Below are 23,442 nucleotides of genomic sequence, written 5' to 3'. Positions count from 1 at the left end.
TGTATAGGGTCTTTTTGCAAAGCAGTTTCAAGCACGAGCATGGCTCTGAGGTAGAATACTGGGCTCCAACGCAGAGGGCCCAGGCTCGAATCTCGTTCCATCCTGGAAATTTTTCCTTATTTATTCATTTTCTTATTTCGCGCCATAGCGGTTACGGACAACGGCGGCGGCAGCTGCGGCGAACAACTACGGCGCCAAAAACGGCCCTTGTTGTGATCTCATGACAGCTTTCGCTGTAAATGTTGTTGTCGGTCCCTTTAAAGATCGCACTGGAAAAGTGCGCACCGCACTGGTGCAACTCCACGTTGTATCCCCCAGACAAAATAAGAAGCTTTTTGTTTATTTATTTTATTCATTTATTTTGCATGTATGTCCACACAAATCCATCTCCCAAGTTATTTCGCCTTCAAAATTTTGTGTCAGTACTCCGTTAAATAAACGTTTATTCTCTCCTCACTTTCTTGGGGAATGACAGGGACGAATGAAGGAAGCCGCACAAGAACACAAGCCCAGAAAACTGGCTCCTATGATACTTCTGTCCAATTCAGTTGAAAAGTTGCTGGCAATGCTCGAAATCCCCATGATCAGCAGTCCTTCATTGCTGAAAACTTAATTTGTTTTGACTTTGGTGTCGCTTTGCAACTTTGGTTGCACTATCATCTTGCAGCGTTACCAAGCACGGCTCGCGCATGCATTGTACTTTTTGTACCACCAAATGCTTGTTGACTGCCCTTTATCTGTCCGCGAAGTGCTTATAGTCACGTGTCTGATGAGTTGCGTGCCGTTGCGGAAGCAATAACGAAAATAAAGGAGGTTTTCATCTTTGTTGCCCGTAAATTAACCGCAACTTGGCTGATAAAGCTTTTTTTAAATGTAACTATTGCGCTTTAAGAACAAGTTTGGATAGGTTTTTAAGTTTGAGTGTTCGAATGTTTCGAATAGTAGAAGCGCACCTAGAATCGAAGCGAATAACAAACCATTCGAATCGAACATTCGAAGTTTCGAATATTCGCGCAGCCCCAGTTATTACGCCACAGCATTTTCTTAAGAACGGTTACGTGCCAATGGTATTGCGCCGGTCGATTAGTTTGCGAAGTGTGGTCGGCCAATAACAAAACAGTTCAAGTCACTGGCATCACGGGTCGAGCAGTTCGTGTGCTGCCCTCTCTACGAGGACGCACGCCGCGTCGGAAAGCTCGATGGGGCACTCACGCTTAAGATGGAGCCACCGACCCATATTCTGCTGCTAGCGCACCTACGATCGGAACTGATCGGAACTCGCGCAAACGGGCCGACGAGGCACTTTTCAAAGAAGCCAAAGTTGAATCTTTTCACACGTGAACATTCGTAACAAAGTGGATGCGTGCGTGCGTTATGCACGTGTTGCTGACAACGTGCGTGTGACGAAAACAAATGCTCCGTCGAATCAGCGATCCTCCGTGGTACCGCTATCTTTGGACTCTCGAATACGAGCGGGCAGCGGTGTTTTTTTTTTTTTTTTTTATCGCCCCGCGTGGTGAAACACCGGGAAAAGCCGACGTAAACTTTCCGCCGCATGAACCACTGTCTGCGCTTTTAGTCAGTGCTGTCAAGACGTGAACACTGCCGACGGACGCCGTACAAACTTCGCTGTGGCATGGCGGTGTTTTTCTGCGCTCGAGAGCACGCGCTGCGTGTTGGAATTTTGTGCGCCACCTTTTTCCTCGGCTACGGACAAGGTAGATTCCTTGTTTTCGCTTTGCTTGTCGTTGTTGTTATTATGTATCGTCGGGGCGAGAACCTTACGGCAAGTTGTTCTTGTAGCTTCTTTCTTTCGCGTTTAGTTTTCACCGTGGGTGGCTACCGTGACTGACTGCCTTTCGAGGTATAAATAGCTTGTGGCGGCTTCATATTACACAGACTTCGCGGCTACAAGTGCGCGAAAACAAATGTGATTTTTAATTATTTATTTGGCTCCGCGGCAAGGAGGGCTAAATGACGCGTGAGGCATCGGACTTGAACCTGGAGAGAGAATGTTAGGGGTGACGTGCGGGCAATATTGATTGGTTCGCATGTGTTAACTGCGGGAAAAATATAGATTGTTAAACGCAAGTGTTTTTTTAAATGCGAAGCATTTAAAAAAACACTTGCGTAAAAAAACACTCTCATTCCCCATTAGCAGCCATTGGCATGTTCCAGTAGGAAACGTTAGTAGAAGTAGAAGTGTAAGTGTTAGCTAAAAGCCGACTTCTTCTGTCTCTCATTCCCATTAGCAGCCATTGTTTACCTCCAAGGTAGTGCCTGGTGAGATTTCTCCTGTGCGTGATTAAAGAATAAAAATTTTGTTCAAAACGCCGTTGATTGATGAAATAAACCAACGAAAGACGCCAGATGTTTTGTAAAAGCAAAACGAAAGAACGCCAGATGTTTCTAAAGCAAAATGAAAAGACGCCAGCTGCTTAACGAAAGACGCCAGATTTTTCTAAAGCAATGGTTTTCTAAACAATGAAAATTCACAGCGTACATGTAAAATTAAAGTGAGCTGCAAGTCGTCATAACTCATCGAACCTTTAGTATAAACGCGCCCGATCTCACGTCGGTGATGATGTACTGTGCAGACGGTTTACCGATGAACCTCCGCAGCTTCGCCCACTCATCATCATTCACTCCGTGGATATGCTGTGATTTTTTTTAAAGTATTGCGCTCTTTGCTTTCGCATGCCACGGATATAAGCGAAGGGCAGACGCGGCATGCGGGTTATGTACTTCGGCACACACTACCTTGCAAAGAGGTACCTGCTGGAATCTTTGTGCCGATCGAGTTTCGTGTAACGGCACTGATTTACCGCGGACGCGCACATCAACGTCTATGGCACTGCCTACAATCGTTTATATATTTAAATCATTGCTTTCGTCGATCTGCAACACCGACAAGCTAATGTTGATCAATGATGCTCTCTCGCGCGTGTGCGGCGTCGGCCGTCCTTTTTAAAATGCATATATCATAATACATTGTTCTGCAAGTCTAGCTTATGTTGCAGGCGAGCATCTAAATTGCACGGAGAAATAAGAACTGAGGTTCAAGAGCGTTTCTGCGCGCGCAGGTCATTTAAGAATCAAAGCACAGTGCCGATCTTGTTGACGAAACAAGTTCGCGTGGGTACATTCTTTTTCTTTGTTAAAGTAACTGATAAATTCGATTAAAAATAGTGTTACCGTGTTCCCGGCATTGTCAGGGCTCGCTCGTTGCCTGAACAGTGCACGAAGCATTGGGAAGTCATAGCGGAACGAAGATAAAAAAAACCAGCAGCTAGCACCTGAAAGGCTGCGATATGCGACATGGCGGATTTAGCCTAGGAGGTTTTGTCGACAGATGGCGCTGTACATTTTGTAGATAGAAAATTTTGTGGGATATATTGAAAGGAATGAGCATAGGCGACGACCGTATAAAGCTTTTGAGGAAGATATACCGAGAAAATACAGTTTGTATAGAATGGGAAGGAATATGTAGCAATGAGAACGTTGATATTAGCAAGGGGCTGAGACAGGGATGTCCTTTGTCCCCGCTGTTATTCATGCTGTACATGGTGAGTATGGAAAAAGCACTAGAAGGTAGCAACATTGGTTTTAATCTGTCACACAAACATGGTGGCGTGATGATTCAGCGGAAGCTTCCAGGTTTATTTTATGCGGACGATATTGTCTTATTTGCGGACAGTCGAGAGGATATACAGCGGCTGGCGGATATATGCGGAAGGGAAGGTGAAGCTCTTGGACTAGGATTTAGTGCAACAAAATGTGGATTGATGGTATTCAATGATCCCTGTGATCAGGCAGTGTCAATACAAGGCCAAGAAATACTGAGGGTAAGCGAATACGAGTACCTCGGAGCATGGGTCAATGAGAGTGATAGATGCATGGAGATACAGGAAAAAGCCTTGGCAGCAAAGGGAAAGAAGAATGCTGCAATAATGAAGCACAGAGCGTTGTGGGGATACAATAGGTACGAGGTGCTTCGAGGACTGTGGAAAGGTGTAATGGTTCCGGGGCTTACTTTTGGGAACTCAGTGGTGTGCATGAGGGCAGAGGTGCAATCAGGAATGGATGTAAACCAAAGGACTGTGGGACGCCTCGTGTTGGGTGCTCACGGGAAGACGACAAATGAGGCTGTAAAGGGCGTAATGGGATGGGCAGGTTTGGAGGCGAGGGAGATAAAAGACTTTATAGTTAAAATACTTTATTTGTTTATCCGGCGGACGGCTATCCTAGCCCCGCGAGGGGAGGATCATCGCGATGCGGCCACACATATCGGCGTGACCTCGGCGGGACCGGCGCCCAAGAGGAGGCGTGAGGCGAGTGAAGCTCAGAGCAAAAAAATTCCACAGCATATCCACGGGGTGAATGATGATGAGTGGGGCGAAGCTCTCGTACGGCAGGATCTTGGCGGCGGCGTCGCGCAGCTTCACGCCCAGTACATCATCAACGACGTGAGATCGGGCCGGTTTATACTAAAGCGTCGATGAGAGTCATGGCGACTTGCAGCTCACTTTAATTTTACATGTACGCTGTGAATTTTTATTGTTTAATCACGCACAGGAGAAATCTCACCAGGCACTACCTTGAAGGTAAACAATGGCTGCTAATGGGGAATGAGAGACAGAAGAAGTCGGCTTTTAGTTAACGCGCACGCTGCGAATTTTTTATTGTTCAACAACGCGCAGGAGAAATCTCCCACCGGCACCACCTTGGAGGTCAAGATCTGGTACTAGCGTTAAGACTGGTTGCTCACTACATACAGGGGACGAACGGGTGCCGCTATAAGGAGCTTCGCCCCTAATAAGATTCGCAGAGACGCTGAGGAATATGAAGGAGAGTAGATGGGCAGAGAATGTGTTCCGTTATTTGTATAGTAAGAGCGTGGACACACAGTGGAAAAAGAAAGAACTAGGAGGCTCACCAGTAAATATACGGCTGGTAGTGTAAGCAACATGTCAACAAATAGCGTTAAGCGAAAAGTCAGAGAGGCGGAGAGGATTTACTGAACGGCAGCTGTGGAGAAAAAAATCGGCTCTGAGTAACTACCGAAAGGGCAAAAATGAAATAAGGAGGGAGGCATTTTACGATGATTCAAGGGGAAGCGCTTTACTGTTTGAAGCGAGATCGGGTTGCCTTAGAACGCGTAGTTATAAAGTGAGATTCAGTAAAGAAGAATAATGCACATGCTGCGGGTAAGATAAGGAAACGGCGGAGCATGTTCTGATTGAATGTGGAGATATCCACCCAGGTGTACGTTTGGGCACGAGCCTACATGAAGCCTTGGGTTTTAGGTACTACAATGGAAAGCTGAACACGCCCGCGATTGAAGTATAAGGAAGAGACGGTTAGAGTATTGGTGGCAGAATATTAGAAAGGACAAAAATAAGTAGTGGGATAAATAAGGACATTCTGCCGTAAAGGGCATAAGACTGGGCTGTCAATTTACGTGTTTCTTTTTCTGTAGTAAGATAGATATGATGGAAGTTGAGGCATTAGGCAAACATGAAAAAAAAAGGGAAAACGTTTTTTTTATTTTCGAGCCTGGTGAGTGAGTGAGTGAAACAACTTTATTCGGTCCACAATAGACGCGAGTAAACTCAACGTCACCTGGCTAGGCCCACTCGGGGACCATCAGGTTAAACCTGACGGCCCTGGTGGCACAGTTTACTGACCCTGTCCAGTGAGAAAAAGATGGTCAGTAGGTGTACGAACGAGAGTACAGGAAGCGGAGACGTCGATGTGGCACGTTGCTATGGAGCAAAAATCTAGCCTACAAGACGACCATTTCTGCAGAGCGACTGTATGACAACTGCCTGTATCGGCAGTGCCCTTTTGTTTGAGGCCCGTGCGGGAACGCTCCGCACTAAGGTGTATAGACGCCACATCGACCCGTTGTTGGCCGACGGTAGTGTGCAGTGCAGGGCATGCGGGGATGAATAGAACATTGAGCACATTGTGCTCAAGTGCGAACGCTTGTGCCCTCGTCAACCAGATGGCACCACACTACATGAGGCACTCGGCTTCGTGGAAGGGTAGGACACATCGGGTGGAAACGGTGGCACAAAAGCAAGGCTTTTTGAAGTGGTAGTTAGCGGGACAGTGAACAATTGTGAAGTTCATGGACCTGATGTAATCTTGTGCCATTTTATTTTACCTTTCCGGTCAGGACACTACAAAGTGTCCACCCGATAGAAAGGGGAAGACCACAAACATCATCGTCATCGTGGCAGAAAACTACAGAAAAAGGACAATAATAAATAGTGGGAAAATTAAGGACATTCTGCCATAAGGGGCAGAGAACTGGGCTGTGAATTTCTTTTTTAGGGGCGAAGCTCCTTAAGGCGGCACCCGTTCGTCCCTCGTAGTCGTAGTAGTAGTCGTAGTGCGTAACCATTCTTATGCTTTGACCTCCAAGGTGGTGCCGGTGGGAGATTTTTCCTGTGCGTTGTTGAACAATAAAAAATTCGCAGCGTGCGCGTTAACTAAAAGCCGAATTCTTCTGTCTCTCATTCCCCATTAGCATCCATTGGCATGTTCCAGTAGGAAACGTTAGTAGAAGTGTAAGTGTTAGCTAAAAGCCGACTTCTGTCTCTCATTCCCATTAGCAGCCATTGTTTACCTCCAAGGTAGTGCCTGGTGAGATTTCTACTGTGCGTGATTAAACAATAAAAATTTTGTTCAAAACGCCGTTGATTGATGAAATAAACCAACGAAAGACGCCAGATGTTTTGTAAAAGCAAAACGAAAGAACGCCAGATGTTTCTAAAGCAAAATGAAAAGACGCCAGCTGCTTAAAGAAAGACGCCAGATGTTTTCTAAAGCAATGGTTTTGTAAACAATGAAAATTCACAGCGTACATGTAAAATTAAAGTGAGCTGCAAGTTGTCATAACTCATCGAACCTTTAGTATAAACGCGCCCGATCTCACGTCGGTGATGATGTACTGGGCAGAATTCACGGAAGATTCACGGTTTACCGATGAACCTCCGCAGCTTCGCCCACTCATCATCATTCACTCCGTGGATATGCTGTGATTTTTTCTCTATAGTAAGATTGATTTAATCGTAGTAGACAAGGCGTTACGCCAACTTTTAAAAAAAAGGGGCTTTTTTCTTTTTTGGCGAGTCTGGCGGCGCACATGTAACCGCCCCGTTATAAAAGGGGACGCTAATAGCATCCACCCATCCCCTATTACATGGTCCTTGTCTGTGCAAGTCGACGTCATGTCATGGCTGTAAAATTCCTAACTTTGTAGAATCGCCCCGCCACGGTGGTCTAGTGGTTACGGCGCTCGGCTGCTGACCCGAAGGTCGCGGGATCGAATCCCGGCCGCGGCGACTGCATTTTCGATGGAGGCGAAAATGTCTGAGGCCCGTGTACTTAGATTTAGGTGCACGTTAAATAACCCCAGGTGGTCTAAATTTCCGGAGCCCTTCACACGGCGTCTCTTATAATCATATCGTGGTTTTGGGACGTTAAACCCGAGATATTATTATTATTATTATTATTAGCTTTGTAGAATCATTTAGTTGTCTTCCGTGCTCGACCGTGCTTCCCCGCGCTTGAATATTGGTGTTTTGGGTACTGCGAGAAGACTGTTAAGGTGGGAGCCTTAAATACTCCATCAAACGCAAACATTGACAGTCAGCGGCGTCGGCGTCAACACTAGTGACGCAAGAAATCACGATCACGTGATGACGTCCCATAACGGCAAGATTTTGATATCATGACGTCACATACTACGTCACCACATGACATCGTCGCTTGGTAAAAGGTGCGCCGATCACAGAGGCAATGCAAAACCAGGCGGAGTGCAGAAAGAATGGCATGCCTTCGATCCTGGAGGCAACCGCGTTAGGTGCAGAAAGCTTTCGGAGGGAGGGGGGGGGGGATGATCGATACATCGACAGCGAAAAAAGAAGATGGCGGCTTTCGCCTTCGAGCCCTCTTACGCGAATGCATAAGCAACTCTGTGAGTTTTTTTACTAACACGAGAAAAAGTCGTTCTTTCGCTTTAGCGCCCCTTTAAAGTATGCACGAAAAAAAAAATGATTGAAAGCAAGTGCTACCATGCCGCGCCTATGACGTGCGTGTGATGCGTGCTTTGTTCGCCTACAGCTGCGTCGGAGCCCCGTAATTGCACACCCGAAGCGGCTTTCCAGTGCTACGACATGTACCGGCTGGAGCTGAAGGGGGCCCAGGCTTTAGCCGACGAGGGCACCTACCAGGAGGCGATCGACCAGAAATGCAGGTACGTATCCACTCCAGTATACTCGGTAACAACCCAAGGAAAAGTGCCAGCTCCGCCCACATCCATCGATGTCCCTTCGACAGAGAATTTGTGTAAGCGCTTCGTCCAGTAGCGATTGCTCATTTTCGTGACGTCAAGCACGTCTCGAATTTTTTAGATAGTTGACTTTCCCATACAGATCCGCGTTTGTGCGGCTGGTTTTAGGTAGGAAACTTCAACATTCAGGAGGCCATCCTGGAGTGGTCTGAGAGGGTGGAGGAGGCCTACTTGAAGTAGTTCCTCCCCCCACCCTATGTCCCATTGCCCCTTCCCTTTAAACAGGGACAAATAAAGTTGTGCATTCATTCATTCAACGTCCTGGTAAATTTCGCCTGGGATTGACATCGCTGCTCAGCCGAAAATAATGTTTCATGTAATGCCGGCGAACCTTGAACTCTTAGTATGCATAATATTTACAAGACAAGCCGAGACAAAGTTCAAGCGGAAACCAGCCAGCACGACCGTGTTTCAGAGGTGACGGGCAGGCGCGCCGCGGTTCTGTGGGCGGAGCTGGACGCACAACATGGCTCCAACATGGCGGCTTAGACGACGTCAAGTCAGCATCATCACGCGGCGATTAACCTGCTTCAGTGTGATAACGATGTCGCTGAGCGTTACTGGGCCTCTGTGCATGAGTAACGAAGGAACCTGCATGCGATGTACCGATAACACTGACGTGACATCACAAAGTTCGCGTCCCACGATGTTGGTGCTCCAACGTGGCTGTTTCAGTGACGTCAGTACAAGCCATCTATAAGATGGCTTGCACTGACGGTGTGCCGATTCGTGATGCTCACTATTTTGCCAGCAGAGATACTGTGAGAACCAGAATAGGCAGTGACGTGCCACTCTACTAAATGACACGTGATGTTTCCGCTTAGGTCATGTGACTATCCCGCATGTGACGGCAACCGGAAGTTCTCCGCTCTTTAGGGTACGGAACCGCACTAACAACTTGAAAGAAAAAAACAAAAAATCACAGCATATCCACGGAGTGAATGATGATGAGTGGGTGAAGCTGCGGAGGTTCATCGGTAAACCGTGAATCTTCCGTGAATTCTGCCCAGTACATCATCACCGACGTGAGATCGGGCGCGTTTATACTAAAGGTTCAATGAGAGTTATGACGACTTGCAGCTCACTTTAATTTTACATGTACGCTGTGAATTTTTATTGTTTAATCACGCACAGGAGAAATCGCACACACGCACTACCTTGGAGGTCAAAATCCAGTGCCCATATATACGGGGTGGTCAGTGAACGGTTGTGCAGCGCGAGCGGTCGGTTTTTTCAATCAAGACGCTGCCGCGACGCTGCCTCGCGACGCAGCCTGCGTCGGCGCCGCTGCGCCGCGAGGCAAGATAGGGGGGGGGGGGGCCGTAGGAGAGGAGAAAGAGGGGGAAGCGTAGGAGAGGATAGGGCGATACATATCACGTACTGTCGCAGCGCATTGTGTTTAGGGAGCCTTCATATGTGCACGCCCCCTCCGTTTTTAAGACTGGTTACACACTACTACGACGGGGACGAACGGGTGCCGCTATAAGGAGCTTCGCCCCTAAAACATCTGGCGTCTTTCGTTAAGCAGCTTGCGTCTTTTCGTTTTGCTTTAGAAACATCTGGCGTCTTTTCGTTTTGCTTTAGAAACATCTGGCGTCTTTTCGTTTTGCTTTTAGAAAACATCTGGCGTCTTTCGTTGGTTTATTTCATCAATCAACGGCGTTTTGAACAAAATTTTTATTGTTTAATCACGCACAGTAGAAATCTCACCAGGCACTACCTTGGAGGTAAACAATGGCTGCTAATGGGAATGAGAGACAGAAGAAGTCGGCTTTTAGCTAACACTTACACTTCTACTTCTACTAACGTTTCCTACTGGAACATGCCAATGGCTGCTAATGGGGAATGAGAGACAGAAGAATTCGGCTTTTAGTTAACGCGCACGCTGCGAATTTTTTATTGTTCAACAACGCACAGGAGAAATCTCCCACCGGCACCACCTTAGAGGTCAAGATCTGGTACTAGCGTTAAGACTACGCACTACGACGGGGACGAACGGGTGCCGCTTTAAGGAGCTTCGCCCCTAAAACAACGCGAAGTCTGGACACAAGGAGAGGAGCACACAACACCGGCGCTCGTGTTGTGTGCTCCTTCTCTTGTGACCAGTGTTCGCGCTGTTTTAACAGCGCAGCTGTTTAAAGGGGTACTGACACCATTTTTGGAAGATGAGTTAATCCGCAATACAAATATGCACTACAAGCTATGGCGCGAGCGAACCAGGTGGTGTGGACCGGCTAATAACCATCCTGGAAATGCTGAAGATGTCGCATTCGTTCTGGAATGTTCGTCAGCGACCAAGCAAAAGCTGATGCCACAAGCTCCGCTCTTTAATCAGCCTTCGCGACGTTAAGTCTGTTGATGCTGCGCATAATTTTTTCCTTGAAAGTAACATGTATTGACTAGCCCTTCAACAAATCCTACTGCGCTAACATTTCTCTGGGTTGACGTTCTGGGCTCCTCCTTTTAAAACAATAGCGTGCGTACCCAAGCCGCTCAATAGCTCCATTGCATTGATCTTGTGATGATCCGAACGCGATCCACTTTCCCTTCGGTTTACGAGGGACAGACCCTGTTCCACCGAAAGAACCCAGTGCCTGGATACCAGATTGTAAAGCTCTTTCTACAGGGATGTATATTGGGCCCTGTGCAGTCAGTTTCACAGTCGCGGTCGCGTGGTAACGCCTTTATAAATACGTGAGCAAATTTGTAGGCATTTTCAACAAAAATCGCCAAAAAGAAAATTTTCACACTTTAATTGTTCGTGTAAGATGAAATACCAGACAATCCTGGTGTTGGAGGGGTGACCGAAGACGGACAGGCAATAACAAAGAAAACTAGACTGTCGTCGCACTGGAAATCTGTTAAGGCCGTATTGAACTCAGTGTTGTATGCGTTACCGAAAAAAAGTAACTAAATACGTTACTCGTAACACTAAAGAAAAAGGAACGCGTTACCGCCCTACGTTACCCATTAGAAAAGTTAACGCGTTACCCTTACCGTTACCGAAAAAAAGTAACGGACGTTACTCTGCCGTTACTCCATAGTCAGAGATCTTAATCAGTACACCTTCGCAGCAGGAACGTGCAATAGCAACTTTATAAAGCTCGTATTTATATTTCACATAAAAGTTCTAGCCGAAACAACAATTTCACTCGAAGTACTGATTTAATTTTAACGAGAATAAGTTGCACAAATGCGCTGTACCTTGGCAGTACTGCCTAAAGTTGCCTGTATATATATGTTAATGTGACGGTTTCTGACTCTGCGGCACACGGGGAACTCATTTTTTCGCAGTGGGACAACAAAATAAAAGTGATCGATTTCATCGTCATCGTTCTCCGCAAAAAAAAAAAGAAAACATCACTGAGCAAATTTACAGTAATTACGACGGCGCGCTTTTACTTACAAAATAAGTGCGCAAATTTTTTAGCAGTAAATAAATGCTTAAATGGCATAAATCTAGGGAAAAGTATTTGCGCGCATGGACATTCTTTATTTTGTTTCAATTTAACTTGTATTATCACCACGAATATGGCGTTTGTGTGTGTGAAGGTGTTCAGCGTTAGCCTCGCTCGCACGAATTCAATAACCAGAAACGTAGTCGCAGTTGCAGACAGCAAGAAGCAAAACTAATTTTGAATATTACGTTTATAAAAAGTGCTAGAGTATTGCAGGGAGAACTTCCTAATGTAACTACAAATTGCTGAATGTAAGCCACAGCAGCATTTCAAAGCTTTCATGGGACAGCTTGACTCGCTTCTTAGCGAATACGTCCGCACCTATGCTAAATAGGAGCTCGACGGATGCGCTATCTGGTACTCGTGTAATCACTGTCAGGAAGAGCTGGTGAACGCGCGGAAAGTTTTCCTTGAGCACGCTCAACGCAATGTCATGCGGCACCAGAGGTACTTAGACAGTCTGTCATTTTAGGTGGCGGTGATGTCGAGAAGGCATTTCCGAAGAAGTCATCCTCCCTTGTGTTGAGCTCACACCGAGCCTTGATGTCCATAAGCCAAGAAAATCTCGAGAGCTCACTTTTTACGGTTACGAGGACTGCATTTCGCTTCACTTCATCGACAATCAACGACAATTGAAACTCGATAGCAACGTAGCCGAAACTACAGCAGATCTGTTTAATAAATTTCGCCAGTTTGCTCCACATTCCAATTTCTCCCGCGCGAGAAAGGACCCCATGCGGGGTCGCTTTGTCAACGCTTGGCGGGCCGACAGCAGTCTGCCGCAGCCACAAAATAACTGAAGCAAAGTGCCACTACGGATGAAGAGAGATAGAGACAAAATAACGTCGGGGTGAGCTCTGAGAAAGGCGCTCCTACAAGGCGAATTAATTTTGTGTAAGACTGCGAGGATAATTGAAATGAAAAGTAACGAGTAACGTGAGACCTCACGTTACCGAAAAATAGTAACGAAAGTACGTTACCCGTTACAGTTCCGAAATAGTCACGAGTACGTTACTAAGTTACTGAAAAAAGTAACGCGTTACCGGTAACGCCGTTACTTGTAACGCGTTACCGCAACACTGATTGAACTCCTTGCGTGATGAACTCCTTGCGAACTCCTTGCGTACCGCCAACACTGATTGAACTCCTTGCATAGGCTACAGTACTATACCACTCCGCGCCTTCCTTTTTTAAGGACGATAGTCTTTCTTGGGGAACTTAAACGCAGAAATTTTGGTCTCTCTTTCTGTTTGTCGGCACGTCACTCGATTCAGCCACCCGGCCAAAGTTGAACCACTTGCTTACCGCCCACCCATCTTGAACTGGTACGGCTATTCCTACCTGTGAACGTTGTCGGTCAAAAAGTAAATATTACGCATATCTGAGGCGCAACATCATTAGGTAAGTATTAGGTTGTGTGTTCCTTTAATAGAAAATACATAGATACGCAATTTTAAAGACCCTAGTTTCTTAGACTGCGCTGAAAATGCGACTGCGCTGAAACTTGTCTTCCTCCGTGCCCCCTGCACAAGCTCATGTTGTGTTTCGGTTTCGGTTCAGTATTGCATTGTACGAATGACAGGGGGCGCCGCTCTGGCATTCCTGTTTTACCCAGGCGACGTGTAAATAAGAGAGCTTGTGGAGAGTACTCGTTGAGTGTGGACGTTCCTTCTCCTTCGGCGCATTGCGCCAAACCGCGTGTTCGGGCTGGCCGGCGTCCCCGCCGGTCGCGTTGGTCACCGCCGGTCTTCGCCTGCCGCTGCTCCGGGACTACCAGCCCGCAACACAGCACTCATGTTTCCAGACTATTGCCAGATGGCGTCCATATCTCACTCAGCGCTTCTTCTATCGTCTTTAGACGACATTTGCAGCGAAGCACGCAGATACGCGGCCAATTTTTTGTTTGTTTTCGCGCGAGTGCTTTCTCTCCGTGCTTATTTCAATATCTCTTCCCCCTTCCGTGTTTTGTTGAATCTACGTGCCACTGTAATAACAATGACGAAGGACATTTTTCCTCTCTCTGACCGCAGGCGCATCAAGGACAAGTTGCCTTGTCACAAGGAATTCGCCCTGTGTCCCGAAACGACAAGGTCGAAATTCACCGTCCAGGAGATGGGTTACCAGGCGGTGAGAGACATAATCTGCGACACGCAGGCACTGAAAGGTGTGACATAGCTTTTACTGGAGCCTCAAAAGTTGAAATAATATTAAAAGGAACTCAGTTACATTACCGTGCCACCAGAGGGTTTGCGAGCTGAGTCGAAATCAATGTGTGCCACCGAATTAGTTTACGATCCATTGCGAAAAAAAGCAGTGCAACAGCGGACGACGGATTAAAACATAAATTGATGCTAGCGCTCTCCTGCAGTGCTGGTATTTCTATAAACCTTTTAGTTTGTGTGTTTCGGCTCTGCACAACCCTGTTGCTTTGAGTGCCGGTGTTAGAGACAGCTCCACTGCTCTTTAACAACACAATCGACAGGGATGAAAAAGTAGCTGAAAAAGATGGCTTTCGCCTTCGAGTCACTTTAGGCGAATGCATGAAATAGCATAGGCGTGCGCAGGGTTCCCCATCAGGGGAGGCGAACGTTCATCGCAGCACCTATGTGAAAGACCGTGTGACTCTTTTTAAGCACAGTCGCAGTTTGCCGCTGCCCACTGCAGAGTACAGAGCACTCTAAATCACCAACTGTCTTTTTTCGTGAACACAGTTGTCGTTAGCTGTTTCGCTTTATTTTCATATATCTATAGTGCCTAGAATTACATTCAAGGCACTATGTTATACATTGCAGAAGGGTGTTCTGAGGGGCCAGTTGGTATACATGATGCAGAGGAGGAACAGCGCAAAAACGGGACGAAGAAAAAGTGACCACACAACACAAGCGCTGACGAACAACTGTGTGTAAGTTTATTACACCGGAAGATATAGCTGAGAAACATAACTTAAAGAAACAAAACAAAAACAGGCATCACGTGTGCAAAATGATGAAATGCAAAAAAATCCGCCACGAGTCGAAAAGTCTTTTCGACTCGTGCTTTCTTATGCTTTCTTATGACTCGTGCCCTTATGCTTTCGCTAAGACTACTAGAAGGCGAAAGCCATCTTCTTCTTTATTTAACCTCGCCCCCCCCCCCCCGCCCGCCTCTTATTCCGAAAACTTTCTGCACCGGTATTGCGCTGCCTTTAGGATCGGAGACATTGCAGGCTTTGTGCACCTCATCTGCCTTTGTCCTGCCTCCGGGATCGCTTCGTATTTCACCGAGCGACGATGTCATAATGTGATTACGTCACAAATTTGGGCGATCAGTGACGTCACTATGAAGTCATGTGGTGACGTCATCAGTGACGACGATTTTTCGCATCACTCGTGTCGACGACGCCGACGGTCAGTCAACCATCGCGTTTGACGAGGCGTCTTAGGCTTTCGCCTCGATAAAATGAGTGGGCTGAATCTTCGATCATCCGGACCTTCTGCCTTGACGCGGCGGTTCCGTGTACGCAGATTCCTACGTCGCCGGCCGCTGTCAGGATGCGACGAAGCTGATCGACTGCCTCGTGGAATGGACCTTCCGCAATTTCGACGACGATCCTCCCCGGGACGAGAACACTCGTTTGTGCAGGTAAAGGAGAAACAGAGTTACGGCAGCTTCGCATTAGTGGTGATAAGCCTGAATGAAGTGCGGAACTGGGCAGCTTCTTTTGTTTCTCTTCGATTTTCTTTCTTTCTTTCTTCCTCCGTTTCTTTCTCTCCCTCCCTCTGTCTCCGTTTTTTTATGGGCTTTTGTCTCTATTTCTATTTCTTGCTTTGTATCTCTACCTATTTATTTCTCTTTCTCTCTTTCTTCCCTTTCTCTCTCTCTCTCTCTATTTCTCGCTTTCTCTTTCTTTATATCTCCTTCTCTTCTTCGTTGTTTCTCTCTCTCTCTTTATTTCTCCTTCTTCCCTTTATTTCTCCGTTTCTCTTTTCTTTCTCTCTCTCTCCGTGCTCGCTCTCTCGCCCAACCGAGTTATTGCATCCCCCGCCGGACAAAAGAAGAGGATGAAGAGAGCGCGCGCCGGCTGGGCGCAGTTTCTTGCTCACACCTTGCAGCCGAACCTCGAGCATAAAACAGCTCGGCTCTTAATATTTAATCAAAAGAAAAAGATTGTGGTGTCGGCCCGAGAAGTCTGCTACTAAAGCGAAACAACCGGCGCGCAGACCGTGGAGGAGTGACCGGCTGCGGCTATACACATATATGTTACGTAAGGCATATGGGCGCCGCCATCATGGGCTGTTAAACGAATGTTTTTCTTATTTTTGTATCCCGTGACGCGAACTGATAATGCCAGGAAACGCCGAATGCACCAACCCAGCAGTTTTCATGTGTATACGCCCACCGTAGCGCTGTTCGCTTAGTTGTTCAAGATAAAACACGGCAAGCTTAACATTAAACCCAGCATGGTGGCACCGAAACCCGTCCGTAAAATCGTGTATAGGCACCGGCTTCTCAATGCGTCAGCACTTTTTGATGGCCGCGCACGGTCGATAGGTTTGACTTTACCGCGCCGATTGTTTCTCTCGAAGCGCGGTTGAGAGCGCTGCAGTGGGGTAGCGCAGTCACGTGATTTTATTTCATATTTGGCGGGCTTTCTGTAAGCGCCGGAAAAGATCGCCACGCAGCATGTAAGTTGCCTCAAAACAATCTGTCGGTGGTTTTGGAATGCACTCTACAGCGTAGTGAAACGCAGTTGGGTTATGAAAGGGGTAACTGACAGCCACCTGTAAATTATCGCTTTCATAAACGCCTTCTGCCACCTTGCGGGATTCTGCAGAACTCATTTTCATTACTCTGTGTCCATGTGCTTCGAATGGGCCTTTTTCAGGTCTGAACAGCGCCTCTAGTGGAGATCGCTGAAATCGAAACTGAGGGTCCATGGCCTCCGAAGTTGCCCGCCGCGTGCCGGTAGACATTCTCGGAGGCCTGGTATTTTTCGGGAAAGTTTCCAAATCTTCCACGCCAGGTGGCGCTCAGTTCGCTCCTGTCGCCACGCTGTGACCCTCAAAAAACATGGCGCGCGTGTCGTCACCGCCGCCGCGCATGCGCAGACTACCCTCCTGAAAAAGGCCCATTGTTGACGGATGTACCCTCGCGCTGGCAGAAGCTTCCTGGTTAGCTCAGTCACCGTCTCGGGAAGGCCCTGGGTCAATCCCCGGACCAGGACGAATATTTCTTCAACTAAAAGCTGTCCTTTCTGAGAAATCCACATGGATTTCCTTGTGGATTCGTGCTACAAACGGGTGGCTGTCAGTTATCCCTTTCATAACATTTTTTCCGTCACCTTTAGGGATTCCGCGGTACTCATTTGCAATATTTTGCGAAACGCACTTGGCCCTAGAGCGAATATTAAAACTTTTGCTTAATTGGTCTTAGTTTATTAACTAAGTGCAATATGAAAGCATCCTGACAAGCGCCAAATGACGGCAAACCGTACGTCGCTGGTTTCATACAGTTGCGGTTAAGCATTAAAATATTTAAATATTTGGTTCTGTTCTAGTTACCTGAAACACCGTGTAAATATGGCAAGTCAGGATCCATCAAAGAGAGTGGCAGGTGCTCTTTTTTATTTCTTAGGGTGTATACAGTGCACTTGGCATTTAAAGTATTGTGCGCTCAAAGAAATCCCGTCTTACCCACGCAGGCGTTTGCAAGGCTCATCGGCGTGCTACCAGGAGACGTTCGTCGCCTCTTCGTGCCCCATGCCGCTAGAATCGGCAAAGCCAGCCTTCACGACGACCCAGAAAGCGCTTGTCGAGCTCGTCGGCTGCGGCGAACCGAATGGATCGACGCCGTTGTCTTCGACACCCCAAGGACTGTTGCTCGCGATGCTGGCGCTGTCTATTGTCCGCTGGATCACCTCTTGATATTTTACATAAATTAAGAGAACGCTGGCGAGAAACACTAAATTGGTAAACAAGGTGTTTGTTCTTTTAAAACTTTGTATGTGTTGTTACTGGCGAGATGTACAGCGTTAAGCGGACTATTTGACAAACAAGCGAGTTTCTGAAAATCAGTTCTGCGGAATCCCGCAAGGAAGCCATGACTAAGCTAGCTAAAGCTTAGCAAACACCTAGAATCAACCAGATTAGACTTCAGAATCGTCCAGTTTTGCTGTTTCAAGCTTTGCGGGACTTTGTGCAAGCTTCGCCAGTTTTTTCGCTTAGCGCTGTAGCTCTCGCCAGTAATCAAGAAATGTCGACTAGCCCCGGTCCGCTGACCTTTAAAGCTATATCTGTTGCTAATTTCTTGGTAAAACATGGATGTACATAGTAATATATAATTCGTAAGGGACATTAATTCCCAATGTTCCTTCGAAGAAAATGTCGTGGAACATAGCGCTTTGCTATCCTTCGTCGTGTTGTGCAGGCTCCCGGTTCAAAGGAGAGCAAACTAATGTTATAGCCAAGGCGGAAGGTAAGGCAGAACTAGGTAGCCCGTGCACGAGATGGTTAGACGGTATTCTATGTATTAAGCAAGTCTCACCTGACGTTTATATACTGATCGTGTCTTGCAGGACTACTGAAGTAAAAATTTCGTATCTTGTTTTTTTTTTTCGATTGAAATAAATAGCTGATAACCCACTCGTCACGGCTGCAAACCTGGTTTGCTCGAGAGCGCGACGGTTGATTTTTGATGATCGGCTCTTCTGCAGTGAGTTCGTTCCAAACTGTGAATACCTACGACGATCACTCTCCCTTGAGACTGCGTAAGTCTTGTTATCTCTTACATAGAGAAAGCAAGGATGGTTCTATAATATTTAATGACAAATTACTTAGTACGAATCGAATAACGGCGACTGTATGATTCGTATTCGAAGTTCTTGATACTCGCACAACCCCTAATAGTTCTGGGGAAAAGAATTGGAATGCACGGTTGTGTCATTTTGCCTCTGATGTACCGAGTGTGCCTTCTATTAATCTGTACCAAGTACTGCAGCGGTGGACACCGCGTCGTTCAAATACTCGCGGACCGTTGTAGTACCGCAATATTCAGTCATAACCGCATTGTGATTTGCTCCTAGTACAAGGTGCTCTGTATGTGATAAAGGATCATTTTTTGCTGAAATGCTTATCATGATATACACATTAAACAAAGGAACTGTTGCGAACGTGAACGTCTCTACATCGGTATTTCTTAGTTAATACATATGACTGGGCTAGTTGCTACCGATTAAATGCTTCCATAATACTAGCGAACACACACTGCAATCTACACAGAACGACAGTGGACGTGTCGTCCTGTGTCGTTCTGTGTAGTCTTTACTGTTCGCTAGTATTATGGAAGCATTTCTTAGCTCACTCTTATTTTTGGTATTTGCCTACAACTGCGTGAATAACGAGATTGCGTTTGCAATTACAATTCTTCCAGTGTTCAACACGATGACTGCTGACTGAACCTTAAAGCGAATGGGCATCATACAGAGTCTTATAGTTATTACGTCGACCGGTTTGGCCGACGTAGCAACGCCTGCCCGCATGAGCAAGTCTGTGTACCCACATTTTCTTCGACATTCAACGATAGCGCAGTGTTTAGGCAAATACGTAGAACAGCGCTAACGCGAAATCTTTTACGGCGTTTTCATATGAAAAAAAAAAGTGAAGATAATTGTGTCCACGTGCCTTCACTATACATACATGGAAATGAAATCGTGTGATCCAACATGTGGCACAGTACCGCTCGCGGTGGTGCTTTTGTGCTCCCATTTGCTTGTACTGTTTGTACCCTAGGGTATATTATTGTGAAAGGGCAATAAATCTTGAATCTGGTTTCCCGAAACACTGGTAATTAAAACACGGCGATTGAAAAGGCCGTAAATATTGGTAATTGAAGATATTGGTAAATGCAATTCGCAAATATTGGCAACTGAAAAGGCCGTAGGGCCTTTAGCCTCGTTTCGATTTTCTGTTTTTTTTTTTCAGCATTAACCCTTTCATACGCCAGCTATGTATAACTGTCTGCAAATGTGTCAAGTCGATACAATGTTATTTCAAGGCACTCGATATTATATTGCAACACAAATAATGTAATACGTTCGTTTATGTGCGTTAAAGTAATCATTCCAAATTACTTTGTAATCAAATATCTATTTATTCTGAAGCCATTCATGCTCTGTTTTTGCATAAATAGGATGAAACCTCAGGCTAGAAATATAGTACAAATTCGTTTTCGTTGATGACCATGTTGAACAACGGATAATTATACTTTTCGCATGGCTCGCAGGAAGCCGCACGTCGAAAGACTCGTCGAACGTGGTAGTGCCTTCAGCAAAGTGATCGTATGCAACAGTACACTGCAAAATGAAGTTAAATGAAGACAAATTTACTGTGCAGGAGGTTCAATTCATTCACAGCTCAACGTATCGTGCTCTTTCTTAGCATCTAGTCGACACAAATGGCAAAAACAACTGGTGTACACAAATGTGTACATAGCATCTCAAAGAGTTAAGACCGTTCATTCATTCTTACATGGCGATGATTCAAGGCCATATGTGCTGTGAAGCCTGCTTACAGTTTATACCAAGCGATAAAAACTAACACAAACCAAGATCAGGCATTCTGCGGCTCCCTCGTCTCTCCCCAACCACACTGGTAATTCGTTCGTTTATGTGCGTTAAACACCACCCCCCCCCCCTAAAAAAAACAGCCATAAAAGGAACGCTGTTGTTAAGGGTTCCGGTTTAATATAGTCGCGTGAATTTTATCGAAACGGAAAAAAAGAGGCAAGAATAAAATATTTCGTCTTGCTTGTCTGCCTTGCTTGTTCCTCTCCGTTCATTTTATGCGAAGCATGTAAATAATGAAATAGCTACGAAGGAGCTCTGCGCGACGCTATTTAAGCCAAACGCAATCGGGCCACGACGTCAGAGTGGCGCGCGGTAGGTTTTAGCGCTGCCATTCTTCGGGTCTGCAGGCAGAAACTGCGGCACGATGAGCCGCGGACGAGTGCGCATTGATTATAAAGTGCCGGAACGCCATCGTTTCCGGCAAATACGCCGAGTATCGAAGGTCGCTTGTGCGGCCGACACTACACGAGGGAATAAAGCGGAAAGAATGTCTTGACAGGGAGCGTTCGCTTGCCAAGGCCGGCTATGTGACGTATAGCGCTCGCTGTTAAGTAGTGTTTTTCCTTCCTCCATATAGTTTGCAGTGTACGTGTCGCTGGTGTGAATTCTGAGAACAGAGAACTGAGCTAGTTGGTAGGTATTCATGTTAACAATTCTGAATGAATTTGGCGTGGCTTTGTTCTGTTGCTGATATTATTGTTGTTATTATTATTATTATTATTATTATTATTATTATTATTATTATTATTATTATTATTATTATTTCCATTATGATCATTATTAGTATCATTCACATTGTTTTTCTCTGAGCTTTGCGTTGTTTTCGCACTGTGCACATTTCCTTTTCTGCTTTGCCTTTCAGCCAACCTTGTGTATTATTGTATGTGATTTGTATTTGTCGTTGTTATTCTATATTTCTCGTGTGTTATTGTATTCTTGTTCTGTTGCCCTGACTTTTCGTTTCTAGATTCTCCCTGTTTTTCGTTTGTATTTTTCTCCTGCAGACTGTTTTTATTGCATTTGTTTATTATTAGTATTTCTTTTCGTGCGCCAGCACGAAGGCCTTACGGTTATTCCTGGGCACGTAAAAGAAATGATTGATTGAATGATTATTATTATTATGGTTTGAATTCTGAACGGTACACTTCTCCGCTGCATGCTGAGCGGACCGAAAGTCGTTCTTCATTGCTACAAATAAATATTTATTTGTGCTCGCCATTTTCTGCGTTTTCTTGTTCATATAGTGAATTTCAAAGAGAGAAATGTTCTGTCTCCACGTTTCTTTTGGTGCAGTTCTCTTGCGTTGAAATAACGTAGAAGAGTGGAGCGTCAATCGGGTCATGAACACCAATTCTGTAATAATAACATCTCGCGTTTTACGTGTCAAAACCACGATATGATAATGAGACACGCCGCGGTGGAGGGCTCCGGAAATTTCGACCGTCTGGTGTTCTTCAACGTGCGCTGACATCGCACACTACACGGGCCTCTAGCATTTCGCCCCCATCGAAGTGCGACCGCTGCGGCCGGGATCGAACCCACGACCTTCGGGTCAGTAGACGAACACTGTAAGCACTGTGCCACCACGGCGGGCCACAAGTTCTGTAAAATGGCATTGTTCGCTAAGGAGCAGGACTGCGCCGAAACTGTCCTTGCCTGTAACTGTGGCAGAAAGGTTGCATAGTGAATAAACATCTTTAAGGCGAAAGCTTTAAAGGAATGTAGACACCAAAATGAGGCGGTATATTACGAAGAAAAAGTGACTAAACAGCGTGAGCATTGCATACTTGCAAGGAATGCTGTGATGAATTTTGAAAAAGAACAGGCGACTTGAAGCTAATTTGTTTGAATTTTGAAGTCTTAAAAACGAAGCGCGGCTCATTTTCGAGACTTATCGCGATAACCATTGGCGAAAACTACAGGAGAGAGATGCAAAAGGTGAGACGTTGGAGATGTCTACGGAAAATATGACGACAGCGACCACGTGTACTACAGAAAACATTTCAGCGTCCGATGTGAAGGGGTAACAAAAAATATCCCAGTTTCGCCGCAAGGGCGAAGTAATGAATGCGAAAGCAACAAGTGGTAACGTTATACGAAGTAAGGGTAGCAGCCAAATCCGATATCGCGTAACACTACAAAACGCTGGTGTGTAAGAGAATACGGCCGCTCCAGGGAGCGAAGTGGTTTTCGTGCTGTCTGTCGTCTCAACGCGCTGTAAGTGGCGAGATTAGAGCACGTATAGAAAGGTGAACGAGCCGTCTACTGATGTCTGACGAGACAGTGCGCGCGCCCGCGCTCGCGACCACGCCCTTATGATCAAAGTCCCGAGTTGCTGCTCGAGCGACATTGAGCAGCACCTTGAGCTTTTTTGCACGTGTCGTTATCATCACGCTTCACTTATTCGTTACTTTCTTTTCTTTAAATCTTTAAATAAGGGTACTGAAAGTGATATGCTGGTGCCTATATGTGACACTGGCTACTTCTCTTTCCTCACATATGTTGCCATTCAACATTCGCAAAAGCAGGCAAATAAACGGATGAATAACCATTAACGTACACACTCAGTGTCAGTACTACAAAAAATGCTCACGCCACAGGAGAGTTCACGAAGCGTAAATGTTCACACGACCGAAGTGTCCTCGCATAACGCAAAAGTTCAGCAAGAAGTTCACAAAGCAGAGAGTGGACACTCGCAAATCATCTCCCGGTTACCGCACTCTGAGCATAAATGCCATTTTTCCTAAAAGAAATTATTCCTTGCGTTGTCTTCTGGCAATATGCTCTGTTGTTTAGACTTTGCGTTCTATATTCTCCATCTCTTTGTATCATTTTCGCCCACATATCTTTTGAGAGATGATGCGTCCGCCAGCACTAGGACCATAGAACCGTTCCTGAGCACTATAATAAACGATCAATTTCTTCTTCGCCTCCTCATCCTCCTCCACCTTCTTCTTATTATTATTAATAATATTATTATTATCATTATTATTGCGATAGCAATTATATGGACAGTCTCG

The 23,442-nt window shown here is 46.0% G+C and overlaps 1 protein-coding gene across 1 annotated transcript; it reads left to right on the top strand.

Moving 5' to 3' along the window:
* Positions 1 to 1,566: 1,566 nt before the first annotated feature.
* Positions 1,567 to 20,441, top strand: LOC119372088 (uncharacterized). Its single transcript, XM_037642545.2, has 5 exons — positions 1,567 to 1,718; positions 8,134 to 8,266; positions 13,851 to 13,984; positions 15,324 to 15,441; positions 17,501 to 20,441. The coding sequence occupies exons 1-5, from the start codon at positions 1,637 to 1,639 to the stop codon at positions 17,721 to 17,723; spliced, it is 690 nt and encodes a 229-aa protein (XP_037498473.1). The 5' UTR covers positions 1,567 to 1,636; the 3' UTR covers positions 17,724 to 20,441.
* The last annotated feature ends 3,001 nt before the right edge of the window (positions 20,442 to 23,442 follow it).

This window comes from Rhipicephalus sanguineus, chromosome 10 (assembly GCF_013339695.2).
Source record: "Rhipicephalus sanguineus isolate Rsan-2018 chromosome 10, BIME_Rsan_1.4, whole genome shotgun sequence".
In the NCBI taxonomy this organism is placed as follows: domain Eukaryota; kingdom Metazoa; phylum Arthropoda; class Arachnida; order Ixodida; family Ixodidae; genus Rhipicephalus; species Rhipicephalus sanguineus.
Note: the sequence above shows the minus strand (reverse complement) of the source record. Positions and strands in the feature narration are given on the sequence as shown.

Excerpts from the sequence above, each read along its gene's own strand:
- LOC119372088 (XM_037642545.2), top strand. The coding sequence starts at position 1,637 with ATGGCGGTGTTTTTCTGCGCTCGAGAGCACGCGCTGCGTGTTGGAATT. Across the intron at positions 1,719-8,133 it reads TTTCCTCGGCTACGGACAAG|CTGCGTCGGAGCCCCGTAAT; the intron begins GTAGATTCCTTG and ends GTTCGCCTACAG. Across the intron at positions 13,985-15,323 it reads CGACACGCAGGCACTGAAAG|ATTCCTACGTCGCCGGCCGC; the intron begins GTGTGACATAGC and ends CCGTGTACGCAG.